At 43.1% G+C, this 23,205-nt stretch overlaps 1 protein-coding gene across 7 annotated transcripts in view; it reads left to right on the forward strand.

The window, feature by feature from the left end:
* LOC147144176 (CUB and sushi domain-containing protein 3-like) overlaps nucleotides 1-23,205 on the forward strand; it is a 708,031-nt gene that overhangs the window by 585,688 nt on the left and 99,138 nt on the right. For all 7 annotated transcript variants that reach the window (XR_015087709.1, XR_015087711.1, XR_015087710.1 and 4 more), the window contains exon 60: nucleotides 12,630-12,812. Coding sequence is in view for 4 of the 7 variants with exons in the window: in XM_086037006.1 (XP_085893132.1) it covers nucleotides 12,630-12,812 (183 nt within the window). In the remaining 3 variants the exon portion in view is untranslated. The remainder of the gene's footprint in view (nucleotides 1-12,629; nucleotides 12,813-23,205) is intronic.

Genomic DNA, 23,205 nt, shown 5'->3' on the forward strand with positions numbered 1-23,205 from the left:
CCTCTTTTTTTTAGAGTGGCTTTACTAACTTTCCTCTGTCACCAGCCACCCTCTGATCCGTCCTGGTTCAGAACATTTGCTTCTTTTTGTTACTTTTTGAGTTGCCCATCGACCCAACTACGGCACACGTGGGGACCTCTCAAAATTTTGTTTGGTGCGATCCGATGGTTCTAGCCTCCACCTAGCCAGCACAACGCGGCCGCATCCCCAAAAAGGTGCACCACTTCCCTCAAAATAGGGATCACAGCGTGCGTCCGGCAAAAAGCCGACGCAGCCTCACGACCAGTGTCTGGCCACCTGCACGGGAAGCCCCACCTGGTCCGAACCACGCCGCGTGCTGACCGCAGAACCTCTGTGGCCGTTGTGATCAATTTTCTTGGTTTAACTTTATTTTTCACCATTTTTGGACTCGACTATTTCTTCTTTCTTGCTCCCCTGTGACGTCACACTCCGCGGCAATGCTTCCTCCCTCTCCCCGTGTGAGCGACAACAACCAACACCTGTAAGTGCAGCTTGCAATTTCCTACAGGGCATACCGTTGGTGCATAAATAAATTGGGAATCAGCAGAGCTTGGCATAAATCAGCTTACCTTAACCTGGTACACTAACTCACCGTTCATTACACGCGCACGCACGCACGCACACCCGCACGCACGCACAACACCCACACACACACACATAGTCTGGTCCCCAATGCCCCTTTCCTCACAAACCTTTTGATATTCGTTTTTCTTCATTTATTTAGACTTGCCCAAGCATAGGACTTCTTTATTGTGTTTCTATTTCTGTTTCTGAACATTGTAGTGTGTTTCGTCTAGATTTCAATAGCTGTAGAAAATAAATCATTGTCATCATATACAGAAATCTAGTCTGAATTGTGTGTGTTTGAGTCAAAGTTTCAATCACTGATCTGGTAAATCAGACTTATATATTTTTAATATAGTGCCTTCAGATATTAAGACTGAATTTTTTCATCCGTTTTGTCCAAAGAATCAACCCAAAACGGGCATGGTGGCCCCTAGCAGTGATTAGAGTTAGTGCAGGCATTAACCCCAATTGCCGCCCCCCGCCTACTGCCCGAAGACAGCTGGGATAGGCTCCAGCACGCCCTCGTATTATACTTTTTTATTTTGGGGGGACTTGCGCCTCTGTTACGCAGTTAAGAACCCCCAACCTGGTTCCCACTAGGGCTGCTCGAATAAGCGATTTTGAACCGTAACCAAATTTTCTGGATAAAACGATGTTAAAAACGTTCAAATCGGCACGTTCGATTTGGTTATTTTTTGTGTATCTAAGCCATCATAGTTTCCTCTGCATTTCCGCTTCCTCCAACAAGCATGCAGTCCGAAACAACGACAACATCTATGGCTACCGGTGATTCTGCTATTTGCTCAGGCAAGTGAGTGTTTAGTTCATAAATTGGACAAAAATAGATTTGTAGTGTAGTGTGTGCCCCACATGTACAATAAAACCCATGAGCAAGTAAGTAACTCAACGTCTGATAGTTGTCCCTTTTTTTTCTCCTCTACAACGGACCTCTAAGCTTGACAGTGCATTGTATTGTTGAGTGACAGTTTAGCACTAATCATTGATTTATGTTTAAGTAAGACAAGGGAGAAAGGTGAAAGGCTAGTCACTAGCTGGTTGGCAAAATGACTTGCTGACAGACTGTTTGGTTTACAGACTTGACTATCTACCTTCTCTCATGTTGATTTAGTTTCACATGGTATGTGCACTTTCTTTTTTCATTATTGGTTTAATTAAGAACAGATCTGAAATCTATTGGGTAAGTAAAATGCTGTTAATCCCAATGTGTGTATTAAGTTAAATTGACTGGCATTTTGAGTTCAAAGAAAGAAAAATTAAGTTTAAATAAAAGACATTCAAAATACTTCATTTTTCATTATTTTTTATTTTACAAAGAAATCGTAATCGGGTTTGAGAGAAAATTAGCGGGATTTTCTTATTAGGCAAAATCGAGCAGCCCTAGTTCCCACACTTCTAAATACGTGTTACACAATCAATTTAACTTTAAAAATGCAAAATGAAGAATAAATACCAAGCTGCAGGCTGTGATAATAATTGAGCTTCAACCGCGGTAGCTGACGATCACGACGGAACGTTCGCAAAAAAAACTATGTTAAAGTTTTAATTTTTATCATAAAATTGACTTACCTTATCTCGAATGCCAAGCTCTCAGGACATATAAACACAGCAGTTGTACTGTACTATCTGATTTTTACAAAACTTTATTAGAGGAAACACATCATTACAAATACGGAGGAGAAAGTATCCGGCTTGACTCTGACTAAATCAATGGCACATTTGAATAGTGGACGAGACTAGCAAGAGGCTGCGATGATGCGCACCCAGTCAGCTCACATATACAAGTGCACATACACAGGTACACAGTGGAAAAAGTAAATCCACTTGGGCCCTCGTTGGTCGAGCTCGCGCTGGGAACCAGTCACCGCCATTTATGAGTGCTTGCGTGTATGTACAAATCCTCAGAGTCAACTCAGATCTTTGAAAAAATGCGTCTTTCTGCAACATGGCTGCCGATATGGATGTGTAGTTTAATTTTTAATGTGTTATGAATGCTTCTGAAAAATTTGCGATGCTCCGAGGGCGCGAAAGTTGAAGCGTGAAGTCGCGAGGGATCACTGTATATCCCTGTATATATATATATCCCTGTATATATATATATCCCTGTATATATATATATATATATATATATATATATATATATCCCTATATATATATATATCCCTGTATATATATATATCCCTGTATATATATATATATATATATATATATATATATATATATATATATATATATATATATATATATATATATATATATATATATATATATATATATACACACACACACACATAAGAACAACAAAAACATATATAGTACAACAATGTTAAAATAAGTACAAAAATTTTAAAAATATTTAAAAATAAATACCAAAATAAATGTGAAAATAAATACAAATTAATAACAAATTAAAATAAAAATTTTGCCACTTTTGGTCCTCCATACCAGTGACCTGCTGTTATAGCAATACATTTGTCCAAAAGTCAAGTTTGCTTTTCTTTTCACCGTCATACATCTAGCTGATTTTAGTAATCACTGTAGTCCCGCACGGTGGTTTGTATGATGGGTTATTGGACGCTGTTTCCAACACCTCAATAATCCCTTGTCTTCAACTATGTTGATCGGCCTGCAGTTCATCACTATTTTCTTTGCAAGAACATTTGTCAGCCTGTCGGTCGCAGACTTGCTGATGCGCGGGCAGTTCTCGAGTTTTGTTTGGCCAAGAGCTTTGCATTGGCCCGCTACATTAGTCATAATACATAGTACATAATATATGACTTTGTTGCAATTGTTAGCTGTGGCTTTCGTCGCGGCTGGTTACTTTTCATATACAGTATGCGGTAAACTTGAGCTGCTCCTTTTAAAAATGACCATTTATCGGACGGACAACTCTCACATGCTCCTCCATTTGCACGCCTTCTCTCTGGTTGTTGAATCATGTTGTAAAGAGCTTTGTTACAGCTGTAGCTGTTATGAAATGTGCAGTATAGATAAAATTGTATTGTATTGTATTGTATTGTATTGCTCCTGAACTTGCCCTCCCACCTACATTAGGAGCCTATCAGGTTATGCCAAACACAATGGCAGCCAATCAGTGCCTACTTCTGGGTGTGACTGTCACTGATTGACCCCCCCAACAACTGAAGCACAAGCTCCACACATCAATACAGAGCTCATCATCATCATCTCCTACAGAAACAGTGAATTTAGAGTTTTGCAGTGCCACAGAATGAATAAATGGAGATGGAGAGCTTCAAACGGGTGCGTTTGTTCTTTACTGATTGAAGCTTCATTGTTCCATTCATATTGGTAGCACAATGTAGCCTCAAGCACGAAACACAGTGAAACATAAAAATAGAAAACAACACAATTGGCCTTAAGCACAAATAAGTTAAACTGCGACTAATTACATCAGGTGCAAATACACACTTGATGCACATACAGTAAATAAATTACCGCCCAGTAGCCTACCAAACAAAACAGTCAAGAAAATGGGGGAATGAAATGCACAATTGAATGTCCACAATTACATAAAAACGCACCTCGCTCCGCTTTCCAAGGGCTGCAAGGTGGTTTGCTCCAGTCACAACTAAGCCAAATTCCAGTGTGACTGTCACCGCTGTAGTTCAAAGGTCTACCCAGCCTCAGTGCACGCCGCCATTCTGAGTTCAAAAGCGCATTTTCGACTCAGTGAAAGCGTATGAAAGGGTGCAAGTGCCCTCCCAGTGGACAACTAACATTTACATAGAGATTAAAAATTAGATTCATGAGATTAAAAAACATAACACTTTAACTTGGACTGTAATTAATTGATCGCAATTAACACGATATTTTGACACCCTTATTTCTAATATAGTCTCTTCAATTCCAGAATCGTAATACTCAGGTTTTTAGTGCGCATACGTATATTGGCTACCCCTCAAATATAGTGCACTACTTTTACGATGCACGATGTATTGTTAAAACCCACAAACTTTCTAAATATGAGTGATATGTCATGGCTGCTGGTTGGAAGCTGTGCTATGAGCTCTCCCAATCTGTCAAATATCATGGACAGAATTTGACATCCGAGCTCCTTGGAAAGATTTGAGCACTATTCAGGACATGTGCTTGACAACCATTCATTCATTCATTATCCATACCGCTTATCCTCACAAGGATCGCGGGCGTGCTGGAGCCTATACCAGCTGTCTTTGGGCAGTGGGCGGGGGACACCCTGAATTGGTTGCCAGCCAATCGCAGGGCACACAGAGACAAACATCCGCACCCACAATCACACCTAGGGGCAATTTAGAGAGTCCAAACAACTTACCTTGCATGTTTTTGGAATATGGGAGGAAACCGGAGTACCCGGAGGAAACCCACGCAGGCACGGGGAGAACATGCAAACTCCACACAGGGAGGCCGGAGCCGGGATCGAACCCATGACCTCTGAACTGTGAGGCGGACTTGCTAACCAGTCGTCCACCGTGCCGCCCGCTTGACAACCAGTAAAATTGAATTACCTGGAGTCTGAGTGGGGCAGTGTTTTTTTCTTTTTTACTTTTTCTCTGCGTTTTCTAGAGGGATTTTTTTCTTGTTTGTTTTTTTGTGATCGGCAGACAGCATGGCAACAAAGAAGTTGGCAGAGGACGCGGAAGAAGTTAAGAAGTCTCTGAGTTTCATGTCAGAGGAACTTAGCAAAGTGGTGAAACAACAGATGAGCCTCCTTGAGCTAATTGAGGAAGTGCGACAATTGAAAGTTGTGATCAAAGAGAAGACAAGAAAATTGAAGATCTGGAAAGAAGAGTGGATCATTTGGAGCAACACACAAGAATGGATGAACTGGTTATTTAAGGCCTTGTGACGACCCATCGCACCTATGCTCGGATCACAGCAGGCGACAAGCATGGGGAGGATGCACCAAGAGGTGAACTGCATTCACTTGAGCAGCAAGTAATAACGTTTTTCAACAAAAAAGACATTCCTTTAGACAGTAACAATATAGCTGCCTGCCACACCTTACCATTAAAATACAACAACAAATCAAACATCATCATCCGCTTTGTGAGTAGAAATCATAAAATTGAGGTGTTAAAACTTGCAAGAAAACTTAAGGGCACAGGAGTTTATGTCAATGAACATCTCACAAGGAGAAATGAACGTACAGATTTCACATCTTTTGGTTTTCAAGAACATAAGTTTTATGAAGTAGAAAATGACATTGATCCAGAGACCCACTTCAATCAGAATATTAATTTGAATTGTGGGTATTATTCTGAGGAAAATGTCAGTTTTGAAACAAAAAGGGTTTTCAATTATCCATATTAACAGCAGGCGTCTTTATAGTAACTTTTCAAAAATAAAAGATTATCTTCAGCAATTTCAGCAAAAATTTAATGTAATGCAGTTTCAGAGACTTGGCTGAGTGATGATAAAGAATTGCAGGATGTATCAGATGGCGATGAAATGTTTGTGCAAAACAGGGTCAACAAAAGGGGTGGGGGTGTTGCTTTGTTTGTGATGTCTGAATTTATTTGAGGATTATTGGTAGTATGACAACTGTTTTTGACAATTTAATGGAATGTGTAACTATTGAAATTATGACGGGGTTTGCGCGCCCCAATGATCCTAGGAGCTACGTTGTCTGGGGCTTTATGCCCCTGGTAGGGTCACCCATGGCAAACAGGTCCTAGGTGAGGGACCAGACTAAGCACGGCTCAAAATGACCCCTTATGAAGAATGAAATTAATGGACCACGTTTTCCCTCGCCCGGACGCGGGTCACCGGGGCCCCCTTCTGGAGCCAGGCCTGGAGGTGGGGCTCGATGGCGAGCACCTGGTGGCTGGGCCTGCACCCACGGGGCCCGGCCGGGCTCAGCACGAAAAGGACATGTGGGTCCCCCTTCCCATGGGCTCACCACTGGTGGAGGGGCCAAAGGGGTCGGGTGCCGTGTGAGCTGGGCGGCGGCAGAAGACAGGGACCTTGGCGGTCCGATCCCCGGCAACAAAAACTAGCTCTTGGGACATGGAATGTCACCTCTCTGGCAGGGAAGGAGCCTGTGCTGGTGTGTGAGGCTGAGAGGTTCCGACAAGATATAGTCGGGCTCACCTCCACGCACAGCTTGGGTTCTGGTACCAGTCCTCTCGAGAGGGGTTGGACAGTCTTCCACTCTGGAGTTGCCCAGGGTGAGAGGCGCCGAGCAGGTGTGGGCATACTTATTGCCCCCCGGCTTGGCGCCTGTACATTGGGGTTTACCCCAGTGGACGAGAGGGTAGCCTCCCTCCGCCTGAGGGTGGGGGGACGGGTCCTGACTGTTGTTTGTGCTTATGGACCAAACGGCAGTGCAGAGTACCCACCCTTTTTGGAGTCCTTGGAGGGTGTGCTGGAGGGCGCTCCACCTGGGGACTACATCGTTCTGCTGGGGGACTTCAATGCTCACGTGGGCAATGACAGTGAGACCTGGAGAGGTGTGATTGGGAGGAACGGCCCCCCTGATCTGAACCCAAGCGGTGTTCGGTTACTGGACTTCTGTGCTCATCACGGATTGTCCATAACGAACACCATGTTCAAACATAAGGGTGTCCATATGGCCACTTGACACCAGGATACCGTAGGCCGCAGTTCGATGATCGACTTTGTCGTCGTATCATCGGACTTGCGGCCGCATGTTTTGGACACTCGGGTGAAGAGAGGGGCGGAGCTGTCAACTGATCACCATCTGGTGGTGAGTTGGCTCCGATGGTGGGGGAAGATGCCGGTCCGACCTGGCAGACCCAAACGTATTGTGAGGGTTTGCTGGGAACGTCTGGCAGAATCCCCTGTCAGAACGAGTTTCAACTCCCACCTCCGGCAGAACTTTTCCCACGTCCTGGGGGAGGCGGGGGACATCGAGTCCGAGTGGACCATGTTTCGTGCCTCCATTGTTGAGGCGGCCGATCGGAGCTGTGGCCGCAAGGTGGTCGGTGCCTGTCGTGGCGGATATCCCCGAACCCGCTGGTGGACACCAGCGGTAAGGGATGCTGTCCAGCTGAAGAAGGAGTCCTATCAGGCCTTTTTGGCCTGCGGGACCCCGGAGGCAGCTGACAGGTACCGGCTGGCCAAGCGAAATGCAGCTCTGGCGGTTGCTGAGGCAAAAACCCAGGTGTGGGAGGAGTTCGGGGAGGCCATGGAAAATGACTTCCGGACGGCTTCGAGGAAATTCTGGTCCACCATCCGACGTCTCAGGAGGGGGAAGCAATGCACCATTAACACTGTTTATAGTGGAGATGGGGTGCTGCTGACCTCAACTCGGGACGTTGTGGGTCGGTGGGGAGAGTACTTCGAAGACCTCCTCAACTCCATCGACACGCCTTCCACTGAGGAAGCAGAGCCTGGAGACTCTGAGATGGGCTCTCCTATCTCTGGGGTTGAAGTAACCGAGGTAGTCAAAAAGCTCCTCGTTGGCAAAGCCCCGGGGGTGGATGAGATCCGCCCGGAGTTCATAAAGGCTCTGGATGTTGAGGGGCTGTCATGGTTGACACGTCTCTACAACATCACGTGGACATCGGGGACAGTGCCTCTGGATTGGCAGACCGGGGTGGTGGTCCCCCTTTTTAAGAAGGGGGACCGGAGGGTGTGCTCCAATTACAGAGGGATCACACTCCTCAGCCTCCCCGGCAAGGTCTATTCAGGGGTGCTGGAGAGGAGGGTCCGTCGGAAGGTCGAATCCCGGATTCAGGAGGAGCAATGTGGTTTTCGTCCTGGCCGTGGAACAGTGGACCAGCTCTACACCCTCAGCAGGGTCCTCGAGGGTGCATGGGAGTTCGCCCAACCAGTCTACATGTGTTTTGTGGACTTGGAGAAGGCGTTCGACCGTGTCCCTCGGGGAGTTCTGTGGGGGGTGCTTCGGGAGTACGGGGTACCGAGCCCCCTGATAAGGGCTGTCCGGTCCCTGTACCACCGATGCCAGAGTTTGGTCCGAATTGCCGGCAGTAGGTCGGATTTGTTTCCTGTGGGGGTTGGACTCCGCCAAGGCTGCCCTTTGTCACCGATTCTGTTCATAACCTTTATGGATGGAATTTCTAGCCGCAGCCGAGGTGTTGAGGGGGTCCGGTTTGGTGGCCTCAGTATTGCATCTCTGCTTTTTGCAGATGATTTGGTACTGTTGGCTTCTTCAAGCCGCGATCTCCAACTCTCGCTGGAGCGGTTCGCAGCCGAGTGTGAAACGGTCGGAATGAAGATCAGCACCTCCAAATCTGAGACCATGGTCCTCAGTCGGAAAAGGGTGGCGTGCCCTCTACGGGTCGGGGATGGGATTCTGCCCCAAGTGGAGGAGTTCAAGTATCTTGGGGTCTTGTTCACGAGTGAGGGTAAGATGGAACGGGAGATCGACAGGCGGATCGGTGCAGCGTCTGCTGTGATGCGGACCCTGTATCGGTCTGTCGTGGGGAAGAAGGAGCTCAGCTGAAAGGCGAAGCTCTCAATTTACCGGTCGATCTACGTTCCTACTCTCACCTATGGTCATGACCCACAGCTCATGACCGAAAGAACAAGATCTCGGATACAAGCGGCCGAAATGGGTTTCCTTCGCAGGGTGTCCGGGCTCTCCCTTAGAAATAGGGTGAGAAGTTCGGCCATCCGGGAGGGACTCAGAGTCGAGCTGCTGCTCCTCCGCGTTGAGAGGAGCCAGTTGAGGTGCCTCGGGCATCTGATTAGGATGCCTCCTGGACGCCTCCCTGGTGAGGTGTTCCAGGCATGTCCCACCAGCAGGAGACCCCGAGGACGACCCAGAACACGCTGGAGAGACTATGTCTCCCGGCTTGCCTGGGAACGCCTTGGGATCCTTCCGGAAGAGCTGGAAGATGTTGCTGGGGAGAGGGAAGTCTGGGCTTCCCTGCTGAAGCTGCTGCCTCCGCTACCCGACTTCGGATAAGCGGGAGATAATGGATGGATGGATGGATGAAATTATGACTAAAAGAGCAAAAAATATGATACTTAGTTGTGTTTATAGAACACCTGGGTCCTGCATTGATCAATATAATATGAAGATTTCTGAATTATATGAAAAACACAATGACAAGGTGATTTTTTTTTGTGGTGATTTCAATATTGATTTGTTGAAATCTAATAATCATAGAAAGACTGCAGAATTTATTAATACTATGTTTAGTTTGAGTTTTTATCCATTCATTTTAAAACCTAGCAGAATAACTAAGGAGAGTGCAACTTTGATAATATTTTTGTAAATGTAACTGATGGGAAGATACAAAGTGGATTATTAGTGACTGATGTAAGTGACCATTTACCAGTTTTTGCTTTGTTAGAAATGGATGATAAATTAATGTCAAAAATGGAAAAACAGACTTATAAGTTAAACAGAGTAAAATCACCAGAAGCAATTATGGCTTTAAAAGTGGAACTTATGAATCATGATTGGTAAGACGTTTATGTTGAAGACACTAATGATTCAATGCATTTTTGGAAACATTTGTTACAATATATGACAGACATTGTCCTTTCAAAGAATGTAGACAAAAGTCTATGAAAAAGGGGAAACCATGGGAAACCATTTTACAAAAGGTTTGAAAAAAGCTTGTAAAAAGAAAAATAGGCTATATAGGGAATTTATGAAATATCGAACAAAGGAAAAGGAAGACAAGTATAAGAAATATAAAAATAGATTAATATCTATTTTGAGATAACAAAAGAGAGATTATTATGACCAGCTACTGCAAATGTATAAAAAAAAACATCAAGGCTACCTGGAGTGTTCTTAATGAGCTAATTAAAAATCGCCATCATAGAAATTTTCCAATTAATATTGTTAAAAACGACAATTCTATCATTGATGATAAATTGGAGATTGTTAATTAATTTAATGATTTTTTTTGTTAATATAGGTCAGAGTTTGGAAAGTTTGATTGACTTGCCGAAAGATGAAGTTACAAAGTTTGATTGTGTTTTTAATAATTGTAATTCTATGTTTCTTGGAGGAGTCTGTTCGAGTGATGTGCTTGAAGTTGTTAGAAAGTTTAAGAACAAAAAATCAACTGATACTAACAATGTTGATATGACTCTTATAAAAGACGTGATTAATTGTGTGATTGAACCATTTACCTATATTTGTAACAAATCTTTTTTAACAGGTATTTTTCCTCCATCCATTATCTATACCGCTTCTCCTCACAAGGGTCGCGGGCGTGCTGGAGCCTATCCCAGCAGTCTTCGGGCAGTAGGCGGGGGACACCCTGAATTGGTTGCCTGCCAATCGCAGGGCACACAGAGACAAACATCCGCACTCACAATCACCCCTAGGGGCAATTTAGAGAGTCCAATTAACTTACCATGCATGTTTTTGGAATGTGGGAGGAAACCGGAGTACCCGGAGAAAACCCACGCAGGCACGGGGAGAACATGCAAACTCTACACAGGGAGGCTGGAGCCGGGATCGAACCCACGATCCTCTGAAGTGAGGCGGATGTGCTAACCAGTCGCCCACCGTGCCGCACCGGCATAAAAGGTGTAGCATTTAAATGGTTATGCAGTTATTTAAGTAATTTAGTAGTAGGTTTCAATATGTAAAAATCAATAATACTGAATCACACCTGAGAAGAGTAACATGTGGTATTCCACAAGGATCGGTATTAGGACCTAAATTGTTTATAATTTACCTGAATGATATTACCACTGTCTCAAATATATTAAATTTTTTAATTTTTGCTGATGATACAAATTTATTTTGCTCAGGGAACAACATGGAGCAACTAATACAAACTGTAGAAAAGGAAATGATTGCGTTAAAAAAATGGTTTGATTGTTATAAGTTATCATGAAATGAAAATAAAACAAAATCTATGGTATTTGGTGGTATGCACCTTAACTATGGCATAAAACTAAATTTAAATGGTATTGAAATTGAGAGAGTCACTGAAATAAAGTTTTTGGGAGTAATTATTGATCATAAACTGTGTTGGAAGCCACAAATAGAATACACTAAACGTAAACTGGCTAAATCAGTGGCTGTTATCTACAAAGTAAAAGATTTGTTAAACAAGAAAGCTCTTCATGTATTGTATTCTTATCTTGTGTTGCCTCACCTGTCATATTGTGCTGAAATTTGGGGAAATGGATATAAAACAAATATAGATGCTATCATTAAATTACATAAAAAGGATATTAGAATAATTAACAAGGTTGGCTATAGAGAATCAACTAATGAATTATTCATAGGATCTGTTATTTTAAAATTCATGGGTATTGTGTATCTGAAGACATTGCAAATCCCTTTTCGGGTCATAAATAAAAGCCTACCTGTTGGTATTCAGACCTTTTTTAAGTTAAGACAAGGAAATTATCATTTAAGAGGTCTATTTATATTTGAAATATGTAAAGTAAGAACCAACATAAAATATAGATGTGTTTCAGTTTTGGGGGTGAAATTGTAGAATAGACTTGATGATGCATTGAAGCTGTGTTGTTCTTTGTTGAGGTTTAAGAAAAAATTAAAATGTAAAATAATTGATGTGTATAGGGCCATTGATAACATGTAAAATTAGAGCTTAAAATGTGAGTGTATAGTATTTATTTATTTTGTTCTATTGAAATTCTAGGTCATTCATGGGACAGTATAGGATAGGCAATAATAAGCCTGGTGCTTCAGCCCATTCCTTTTTTTGGTTGTCAATTGATATTTGAAATGATTTGTGTGTTTTTCTTTTCTGTATTATGCGTACAACCGAAATAAACCATTCATTCAAATAAATGTGTAAGACTATCTTTTTTTTTACGTGGAAAAATGACACAGTGAGATTGGGAGACTAACAATAAATTTGAGGGAAAGTTGCCCTCTCCTGTGTTTTCACAACTTCAGATTTCTTTCTGAAGTGAGAGTGAAATAATATGTAAATGCAGAAAGTTATTTGTCAGGGACCTTACTCAAATAAAATGGTATTGTTCAAAAACAATAATCTGCAGTGATGATTAACTGTCATCATTTTGTAGGTAGCATTTCAAACTTGTTCTTGTAACATTTCCTGATGCCTGTGCTGTATCCCTAATGACAGTGATCAATTGTGGCGACCCAGGAATCCCAGCAAACGGGCTTAGATTTGGAGATGACACCACCGTGGGCCATAATATAACCTTTATGTGCCAGCCGGGTTTTGTGCTGATTGGAGGGGACCACAATGTCACCAGGACCTGCACCAATAATGGCACATGGTGTGGTGCCATTCCGACATGCAAGGGTAAGTTCCACTCAAAATCACATCACACTAAGACACATAGGTATTGTACGTTCTTGAAAATAACACAAACTTGAATAGTACACGTCAAAAATGATCCGCATAATAATTCGAGAGATTGGGATTCCTTGTGTTCAGAAACTTTTTTTTTTTGCAGATAGGTTTTCTTGCCTTGTTTGAAGCCTCTCGCTTTTTATACAAAACAGACATCTGATAAGACATGATTATTTTTACTAATGGTCAATTCACTTGTTTGTCCCCCCAACCCGTTCGGGACAAAGATAGCGTCATCTTTCTTGATGAACAGCGAAAATTGTTATTGTGGAGCTGAAAAAAGGAGTCATAAGCTAGGATGTACTGCACATCAAAGGACACTTTACTGAACATACTTCTTGAAACTACACCAAGTTCGATAGAAAGATTCTTACAACAAACAAAAAAACATGTATGGAACATACTAATTATTAATTACTTCTGTGTAGGAATTGCAGTACCTGTAAAAAGTTTGGACACACTCTGTGATTCAGTGTTTTTGTCATTATTTTAAAAGTTCCTGAATTATAGAGTAGTACTTGGGGGCGGCATGGCTCAGTGGTAGAGTGGTCGTTTCTCATCTTGGAGGTTGTGGGTTTGATCCCCGGCCATTGTGTTCATGTCGAAGTATCCTTGAGCAAGATAGAGATCCCCCAGTTGCTCCTGATGCTGCGTCATCAGTAGGTAGATGAGATACAGTGTGAAGCACCAAAGGTAGAAAAGCGCTATACAAGTCAATTTACCATTTACCAATACTTACATCATTGACATAATGAAGAAATATTGATGTAATTATTTGGTAAACCAAAAAAATGTTATCAAAACAGAAAAAATATATAATATATATTCTTCAAAGTATGCACCTTTTGCCCAGATAACTGCTTTACACATCATTTTCTCAGTCAGCTTTATGATGTTGATTCTGGAGGTTGGCATAGCACGCTGTTGTAAGTTGTTTTGCTTTTTCATCCAAAACTGATTTTCGCTAGTTAGGGGATACTTGGTTGAAAAAAATATTTCACAGGGGGTAGGTACATCAATGTAAAAAGGTTGAGAACATCTATGCTAGAGCATTGTTATCTGCTAGTGAATGCACTGCATTTTGTTTTCCACAGTATGATATGAATAGATAATGCTGCCATTTGGGCCGTTGACAGTAAGGGCACAATACATTTTTAAATATAACGACAACCTTATGTTCTGTTTGACTGAATCAAATCTATGTATATCTGGGTTACACAGAGACAGACTGATATTAAACCAATAATATAAGAGATAGTAATTTAGGACCCGCATACACCCCCTTAATTTGCCAAACAATTAGAGCTAATTTGTCAAACAATTAGAGCTCCAAATTCCTGCAGCATATTAGTGGAGAGTAGCATCGTAAATTTAACAGCTTCATATGTTTATATGACTTTAAAACAACAACAACCAAAACAAAGGCTGATCATGTCTGCAAGTCTGCATTAACATCATAACTATAGTCTCTGTGGATTGTGAAATGCCACCCATTCACTTCCTTGCTGTGGGCAAAACGAAAATTAATTTGATTAAATGTGCAATTTATTGTACAATTACCGGTACACTTCATAAGTACAATAAATTCTGGCAACAGTCCAATCTGTTTTAGGAAAATATCATGATATTGTCTCTCATCTTGTCATGCAACATCTGCCAAATTTAATAACAGTGACATTGATAAAAATATAAGATGTGCATATTTCCTGTGATTTTTTTAAGAATACTGTATCAATAACCAGAATGGTGATGAATCATTTCAAAAGGGAAACATTGCCTGGTGGCCCTAACAAACATTAGGGAACAGCTACTACTAATACAAGTGAAGAAAAAAAAAGAACTGGACTCCAGGAATATTCAAAGGTGTGCATGCATATATGTGTGTGTAAGCTGAATATATGAATACAAAGTAGTAGATGCAAAAGAACTTGTGACACAACAGGAGAAAAACCAAAGGCAGGAGAGGGCAGGACAGCAGACAGGAGCATACAGCAGCAAAGCATACAAAGCCTGGCAGGAAACGAGACCCACTGGGGAACATTTTTCAAAATGAAAAACAATGTTTCTAAAACTAAAAGAGAGAGTACAACGTGCACTCAACCTTCATAAGTGTGGATCGCATCACCTTGGCACGTTGCCACTTTGTCATGTACAATAAAAAGTGCATACTTACATACTGAGCTGTAATGAGATTAGCAAGCAAGGTGACTCAGAATGTGTGCCTATGAGGGGAAATGCACACTCCGACCACTCAAGGCACATTTGTCTATCCATTTTATGTTTTGTTTTTTTGTTTGTTTTTGTTTTCCTCAAAAGGATTCCCTTCATTGCATATTTAATACCGCAGATTAATTTTTTGGGAAACACACTCACTAAAAAAAGCATACAGATTTTAGAGCACCTAAGTGAAGTTTACAATTGTTAACCGTGACACAGTTCATGAAGTAGAACGAGTTCCATGTGCACTTGTGTGGCACAAATCCAAAGCTGGAAGTACCTTTGGCACCTGATGGTGGATGGCCAACCGGTTTTCTTTATTACAATTAGGATCACTCTAATTACTTCCCATGGCAGCCATCTTACTTGGGGCAAGATGGCCGTAGTGTAGCAGTCACACAGTTTGGCAGGTCCTGTGTGTTTGCCACGAAAGTGTTTTAAAAACCTTAAAGAACAACTGATTTTGCCCCTCACCCTTGGCTAGCAAGGCTCCAACCATAGCTAGCCAGGCTCCAACTAGCTGGGCCTCATCCACCACTATTTGGGCCTCATTTACGACTGCCTGGGCATCAGCTATGGCTACCTGGTCCTCAACCACAGCTAACTGGGCCTCAGCTATGGCTACCTGGGCCTCAACCACAGCTAACTGGGCCTCAGCTATGGCTACCTGGGCCTCAACCACAGCTACCGGTTCCTCAACCACAGCTACCGGTTCTTCAACTACAGCTACCTGGGCTTCAACCACAGCTACCTGGGCCTCAACTACAGCTACCAGGACTGCAACCACAGCTCCTGGGCCTCAACTACCGGTTACCAGGACCACAACCACAACTCCTGGGCCTCAACCACAGCTACCAGGGCCTCAGACATGGCTACCAGGTCCTCAACTGCCACCACCTGGGCCTCAACCACCGCCGCCTGGGCCTCAACCACGGCTGCCTAGGCCTCAACCACGGCTGCCTGGGCCTCAACCACGGCTGCCTGGGCCCCAGCCACGGCTAGCTGGGCCTCAGCCACGCCTAGCTGGGCCTCAACCGCAGCTTGCTGGGCCTCAACTGCAGCTAGGAAGGCCTCAACCACAGCTAGCTGGGCCACAAACAAAGCTAGCTGGGCTTTAACCGCAGCTAGCTGGTCCCCAACCACAGCTATGTGGGCCTCAACCACTGCGACCTGGGACTGCACCACAGCTGCCTGGGACTCAACCACGGGTACCTGGGACTCAACCACTTCTAGCTGGGCCCATACCACAGATAGCTGGGTTCCAACAACAGCCACCCAGCTACCAACTACCTAATAGAGAGACAAAAATGAGAAACCCTATCATGAAGAAACTTTGTTCAACAAAAATCTTTGAGACACTTAATCAAGCAGTTATCTGGGACCCACATCGAAAACCTAAAGGGTTACTTGGAGGTCATTTGAACATACGTACCATGATCCCAAAGCGAGAGCAACTCGAGCACTTTATGATTCAGTCCAGCATATAATTTATTGGGTTGACTGAAACATGGTTGATGAATTCATCACCTAATGCTGCTATCGTCGCTATCATGTAAAAAACACTTATCTCCAATTTTTTTCATTTTCTTATTTTTACCAGAATCATGTTTCCGCGCTACAGAAATCGCATTAAAGTGAAAATTTAAAAAGTTTCCAAAATTGGAGATCAGTGTTTTTCACAGGACAGCTGTGATATGCAAGCTTGTAATGTGTTCAGGAAAGACAAAATTCAAGGAAAAGGGGGAGGCCTTCTAGTTTATCTAAGAGCTACTCTTCAAATGTTCACAAATTGGATGGCCTGAGGACATTACACTTGAATGTGTTGGAGTAAATATTGTCCTCTCAAAGAAAATCTATTTTATTGTTATTTGTGTTCATAGGAAACCATCAGCAAAAATAGATTTTTATGATTAGTTGATAATGCTTTTAAACTTCTGCAGTTCTTAACTGGGATAATAATACAATACAATTGTGTTTATATAGCACATTTCACAACAGCTACAGCTGTAACAAAGCACTTTACATACAGTGCAACAACAAAATAGCCATAATGCAACAAGTGAAATCAATAATTTAACACAAAACACTATATAACATAGACACCGGAAAAACAGCCAAAAATTTGTCAGTCTCGGGTCGGATCAAAAGCCAACTAATATAAATGTGTCCTCAAATGGGCTTTAAAAATGGACAGAGAGGGGGCTTGCTTAACATCCAATGGAAGGTAATTCCACAGGGAAGGACCAATGACAGAGAAGGCTTTATCCCCTCTGAGACTCCGCTTAGTTGTCGGCACCTCGAGCAGTGCCAGGTCCCCAGACCTGAGGCTGCGGGAAGGTGAGTAGGAATGGAGGAGCTCAGAGAAGTATGCCGGGGTGAGGCCATTTAATGACTCAATATTAAATTGAACCCGAAAGTGCACTGGGAGCCAGTGAAGGGAGGCCAGAATGGGTGTTATGTGCTCCATCTTCCGAGCTCTAGTTAGGAACCGAGCAGCAGCGTTTTGGACCAACTGGAGACGTTTGAGAGAGGACTGGCCGACTCCAAAATAAAGTACATTACAGTAATCTAGCAGAGATGTAACGAAGGCACGGAAGACTGTTTCTAAGTGCTGATGAGAAAGGAGGGTTTTTACCTTAGCCAGCTGTCTAAGATAAAAGAAGCTGGACCTTACAACAGTGCTGATTTGCTGGTCCAATTTAAGATCACTGTCCATTTTGAAACCCAAGTTTGAGACTGTTGGCTTTAGATATGGTGGGGGCCCAGGGCAACAGGGTGGGATGTAGAAGAACCACTGGGACCGAACACCATAACTTCTGTTTTCTTTTCGTTGAAATTTAAGAAATTTAGTGACATCTAGTTTATGATGTCCTCTAGGCAGGACAGAAGTGGTCTCAAGGAGAAGGCGTCTTTTTTGCTCAGCGGGACATAGATTTGACAGTCATAGCAGTGGAAGGAAATACTGTGTTTTCTAAGGATGGAACACAGGGGCAGCAAATACGAGATCAGCAAGGGCCCCAAAATAGAACCCTGTGGAACACCATACGATACAGGGAGACAGAGGATAGAGGCAGAGCGGGACTCAGAGGAACCTAGGCTAACAGAAAAATGCCTACCTGCGAAATAGGATCTAAACCACTCTAGAGCGCTTCCACCAATGCCCACTTGGTGTTGCAAACGAGACAAAAGTATAATGTGGTCTACCTAAACAATTGCTGTAGACAATTCCAATAAAACAAGACATACATAGTCTCCAGTGTCATTAAAGGATGTCATTAAAAACACGTAACAGGGCTGACTCTGTGCTATGCATCTTCTTGAAGCCTGACTGGAAAAATAAGAAAGAAAGGAGTAAATTAAAACAAATAAACCTTTGTAATATGGTCCAATTAATTGAGAACCATACTTGTACAACCAGCCAGATTAAGATAAGACAAGAATAGATTTATTATTTGCAAATAAACATGAAAGAATTGTGAAAACGTATAATTTCTCTCTGACCATAATGCAATCTTTTTTACAAGGAAATTGGGCAAAACGCAGACCCAAATGTCTTGTACAAATTCCAAGAGTGCCTTCTTTAATGAAGTAGTCCCAAGAAACCAATATCACAATCTGGTTAGAGCTGTGCATGAGATTGATTGGAATGAGATTCTTTCATGTGACAATATTTCAACAAACAGTAATAATTTCTACTCAAAAATTTAAAAAAAATGTGATGGCTCTATTTACAAAGAGAAACAAGACAGTAAAGGTGATTCACCATGGCTCAATGATCATTGCAGAACTTTAATGAAAACTAGGGACCAATTATTTAAAAAAATCCCTTAAAACTGGTATTGTCTCTGATAGAAAACTATTTACGTCAATGCGAAATAGAGTAATTCAAACATTGTGCCAAGCCTAGGCAAACTTACACAGAGTATCGATGAGTCTTGAACGCACACGACAGGACAACGACTTGGTCTTTACTATTTAATAAACAAAAGGTTTGTACAAAAGGGTTGTACAAAAAAAATAGTTTTCTGTTTGCCTGTTTCTTTGTTTGTTTGCCTGTTTCTTTGTTCGTTTGTTTGTTTGCCTGTTTCTTTGTTTGGTCAAAAAACTGTGTCGCTTCTATCATGACCTGACCTCATCTGCCTAGCGTCCAGCTCACTGGAACTTAACTGTACACTCTCGCCAGTCACGTGACACTCTAGCAAATAGTTACAACAATTAAGTATTTTAACATATTATATATTATAAATAAATGAAGCCTAATATATTCATGAAATAAAACAATCATTTAAACTGAACTATCAAATATGCAAATACTGTGTGAATATGTCAACATTGCATAATTTATGTAACACACGACAAAAAATTGACCAATATTAAATTGACTCCGACACCTTGGTATCACCCTTGATTCAAATGTAACTTTTAAAAAATCATGTTAAAAACGTATGTAAAACTGTAAGTTCGAATCTGAATAATTTCCGACAAATAAGATCAGTACTCCCAGACAGGGTTGCTAAAATGTTTCTTCATTGTATCTTTTTTTTTCTCACATTGAATATTGCATGACTATCTGGTCACTAACAAGTTTAAGTATACTAAAACCATTGGAATCCCTCTTAAAAAAAGCTGTGAACGTGTTGGATAGGAAATTCCCTGGCCTATTCTTCAGAAACATAATGTAAGTTTTGATCATTTTAAAAAGTTTAAAATCGCCTGCTCTAGATATAAGACTTTGCATGGACTTGCTCCGCCACCTTTGAGTGAGTTTATTATGTTAAGATACAGCATCAGTGGGATAAGAACCAGAGCCTTCATTAGAGGTGACTGTGCAGTACTACATAGACAAACAAATTTTAGTAATCATGTTTTATCAGACAAAGGCACTGTGGTCTGGAATGAGATTCCAATTCAAATAAAAGACTGTACCACTTTAAGCACTTTTAAAGTCTAAAAAATAGATCTAAAAAAGTGGCTGAAAAAAAACCCCAGATCTGTGAGCACTAATTTTAAATCAAGCTTCTGTGTGCTCTTTGTTATTCTTATTGTTTTTGTAGAAATTATTATTATAATTATTAGGGCCCGAGCAGCAAAAGCTGCAAGGACCCTATTGTTTATGTAGAAATTATTATTATTATTCATATTAGGGCACGAGCAGCGAAAGCTGCAAGGACCCTATTGTTTTTGTAGAATTTTTTAATTTTTTTTTCTGACCAAATGATCGCATTTTTTAACCCCTAAACATGCACGAAAACTCACCAAGCTTTGCAGTCTCATCGAGCCTGGCGAAAAATTTGATATTTTAAAGTCGCCGTAAACAATGCACACAAAATGGCTCTGTAGCGCCACCTAGAGTAGGAAAACAAAATAGAATTCCAGCCTGTTTGACCTAGGCCTATGAAAATTGGCAGGCACGTGTAGCTGCCCAAGACAAAAAAGTCCATTGCAGCCATAGTCTATCATGTAGATGAAGTGAGCTATGAATTTTTGAATGTCCAATTTTGGACCATTTTTGGCCATTTACAGGGTGCATACTTTTGCACCCATGTTCTGAAGGATTCATCCGATTGACTTCAAACTTCGGATATATTATCTTAAGATGCGGGAAAACAACTGGGAAGATTTTTTTGAGTTTTCGATAAACTATATAACGGGGACGGGTCATCAAATTTGGCGTAATTTTTTTCCTTCGCCATACAGGAGAAAAACCTTAATAACTGCCCTGCACATGCTCCAAAAAATCCCAAACTTCACCTGTACGTAAAGAGTCGCAACTTGAAGACATCTATATGATAATATCCATTATACATATAGAGCCACCTAGTGGTGGAAAAAACGTCATTTTTTTACATTTCTATTAACTGCACGGAGCCCGTTGAACGAATCCGACTGAAAGTTTGTCAGAAAAGCCTCAAGACATTGATCTTGCTCTACGCCGAATATTGTGGCTTTTCAGCGAAGGGCGTGGCCTTGACGGTGCCGCAAAGTCTGATTATTCAACTTGACAGTAAATAGTTTTATCTTGACCCAGATCATCCAAATTCTCGAAATGTTTCATATTTGTTGATAGCCAAGGGCTGAAGACATCTACGAACTTATTTTTCATCGTAGTGGTAGCGCTACGTAGTGGCTGGAGGAAATACATGTTTTTTTTTTTCTCCATCCATCCATCCATCCATTATCTCCCGCTTATCCGAAGTCGCGGAGGCTGCAGCTTCAGCGGGGAAGCCCAGATTTCCCTCTCCCCAACAACATATTCCAGCTCTTCCGGAAGGATCCCAAGGCGTTCCCAGGCAAGCCGCGAGACATAGTCTCTCCAGCGTGTTCTGGGCCGTCCGGGGTCTCCTGCCGGTGGGACATACCCGGAACACCTCACCAGGGAGGCGTCCAGGAGGCCTCCTAATCAGATACCCGAGCCACCTCAACTGGCTCTTCTCAATGCGGAGGAGCAGCGGCTCGACTCTTGAGTCCCTCCCGGATGGCCGAACTTCTCAACCTATCTCTAAGGGAGAGCCCGGACACCCTGCGAAGGAAACCCATTTCGGCCGCTTGTATCTGAGATCTTGTTCTTTCGGTCATGACCATAGGTGAGAGTAGGAACGTAGATCGACCGGTAAATTGAGAGCCTCGCCTTTCGGCTGAGCTCCTTCTTCACCACGACAGAATGATACAGGGTCCGCATCACAGCAGACGCTGCACCGAGCCCCGCCTGTCGATCTCCCGTTCCATCTTACCCTCACTCGTGAATAAGACCCTAAAATACTTGAACTCCTCCACTTGGGGCAGAATCCCATCCCCGACCCAGAGAGGGCACGCCACCCTTTTCCGACTGAGGACCATGGTCTCAGATTTGGAGGTGCTGATTTTCATTCCGACCGTTTCACTCTCGGCTGCGAACCGCTCCAGCAAGAGTTGGAGATCGCGGCTTAAAGAAGCCAACAGTACCACATCATCTGCAAAAAGCAGGGATGCAATACTGAGGCCACCAAACCGGACCCCCTCGACACCTCGGCTGCGCCTAGAAATTCTGTCCATAAAAGTTATGAACAGAATCGGTGGCAAAGGGCAGGCTTGGCGGAGTCCAACCCTCACTGGAAACGAATCCGACTTACTGCCGGCAATGCGGACCAAACTCTTGACATTGGTGGTACAGGGACCGGACAGCCCTTATCAGGGAGCTCGGTACCCCGTACTCCCGAAGCACCCCCCACAGAACTCCCCGAGGGACACGGTCGAACGCCTTCTCCAAGTCCACAAAACACATGTAGACTGGTTGGCGAACTCCCATGCACCCTCGAAGACCCTGCTGAGGGTGTAGAGCTGGTCCACTTTTCCACGGCCGAGACGAAAACCACATTGCTCCTCCTGAATCAGAGATTTGACCTTCCAACGGACCCTCCTCTCCTGCACCCCTGAATAGACCTTGCTGGGAAGGCTGAGGAGTGTGATCCCTCTGTAATTGGAGCACACCCTCCGGTACCCCTTATTAAAAAGGGGGACCACCACCCCGGTGCCAATCCAGAGGCACTGTCCCAGATGTCCACGCGATGTTGTAGAGACGTGTCAACCATGACAGCCCCTCAACATCCAGAGCCTTTATGAACTCCGGGCGGATCTCATCCACCCCCGGGGCTTTGCCACCGAGGTGCTTTTTGACTACCTCGGTTACTTCAACCCCAGAGATAGGAGAGCCCACCTAAGAGTCTCCAGGCTCTGCTTCCTCAGTGGAAGGCGTGTCGGTGGAATTGAGGAGGTCTTCGAAGTATTCTCCCCACCGACCCACAACGTCCCGAGTTGAGGTCAGCAGCACCCCATCTCCACTATAAACAGTGTTAATGGTGCACTGCTTCCCTCTCCTGAGACGTCCGGAAGTCATTTTCCATGGCCTCCCCGAACTCCTCCCACACCTGGGTTTTTGGCTCAGCAACTGCCAGAGCTGCATTCCGCTTGGCCAGCCACTACCTGTCAGCTGCCTCCGGGGTCCCAAAGGCCAGAAAGGCCCGATAGGACTCCTTCTTTAGCTGGACAGCATCCCTTACCGCTGGTGTCCACCAGCGGGTTCGGGGATTGGGAAAAGTTCTGCCGAGGTGGGAGTTGAAACTCGTTCTGACAGGGGATTCTGCCAGAC

Source organism: Filicampus tigris, chromosome 8 (genome assembly GCF_054856515.1).
Source record: "Filicampus tigris isolate MCC_2025a chromosome 8, RoL_Ftig_1.0, whole genome shotgun sequence".
NCBI classification, from domain to species: Eukaryota; Metazoa; Chordata; class Actinopteri; order Syngnathiformes; family Syngnathidae; genus Filicampus; species Filicampus tigris.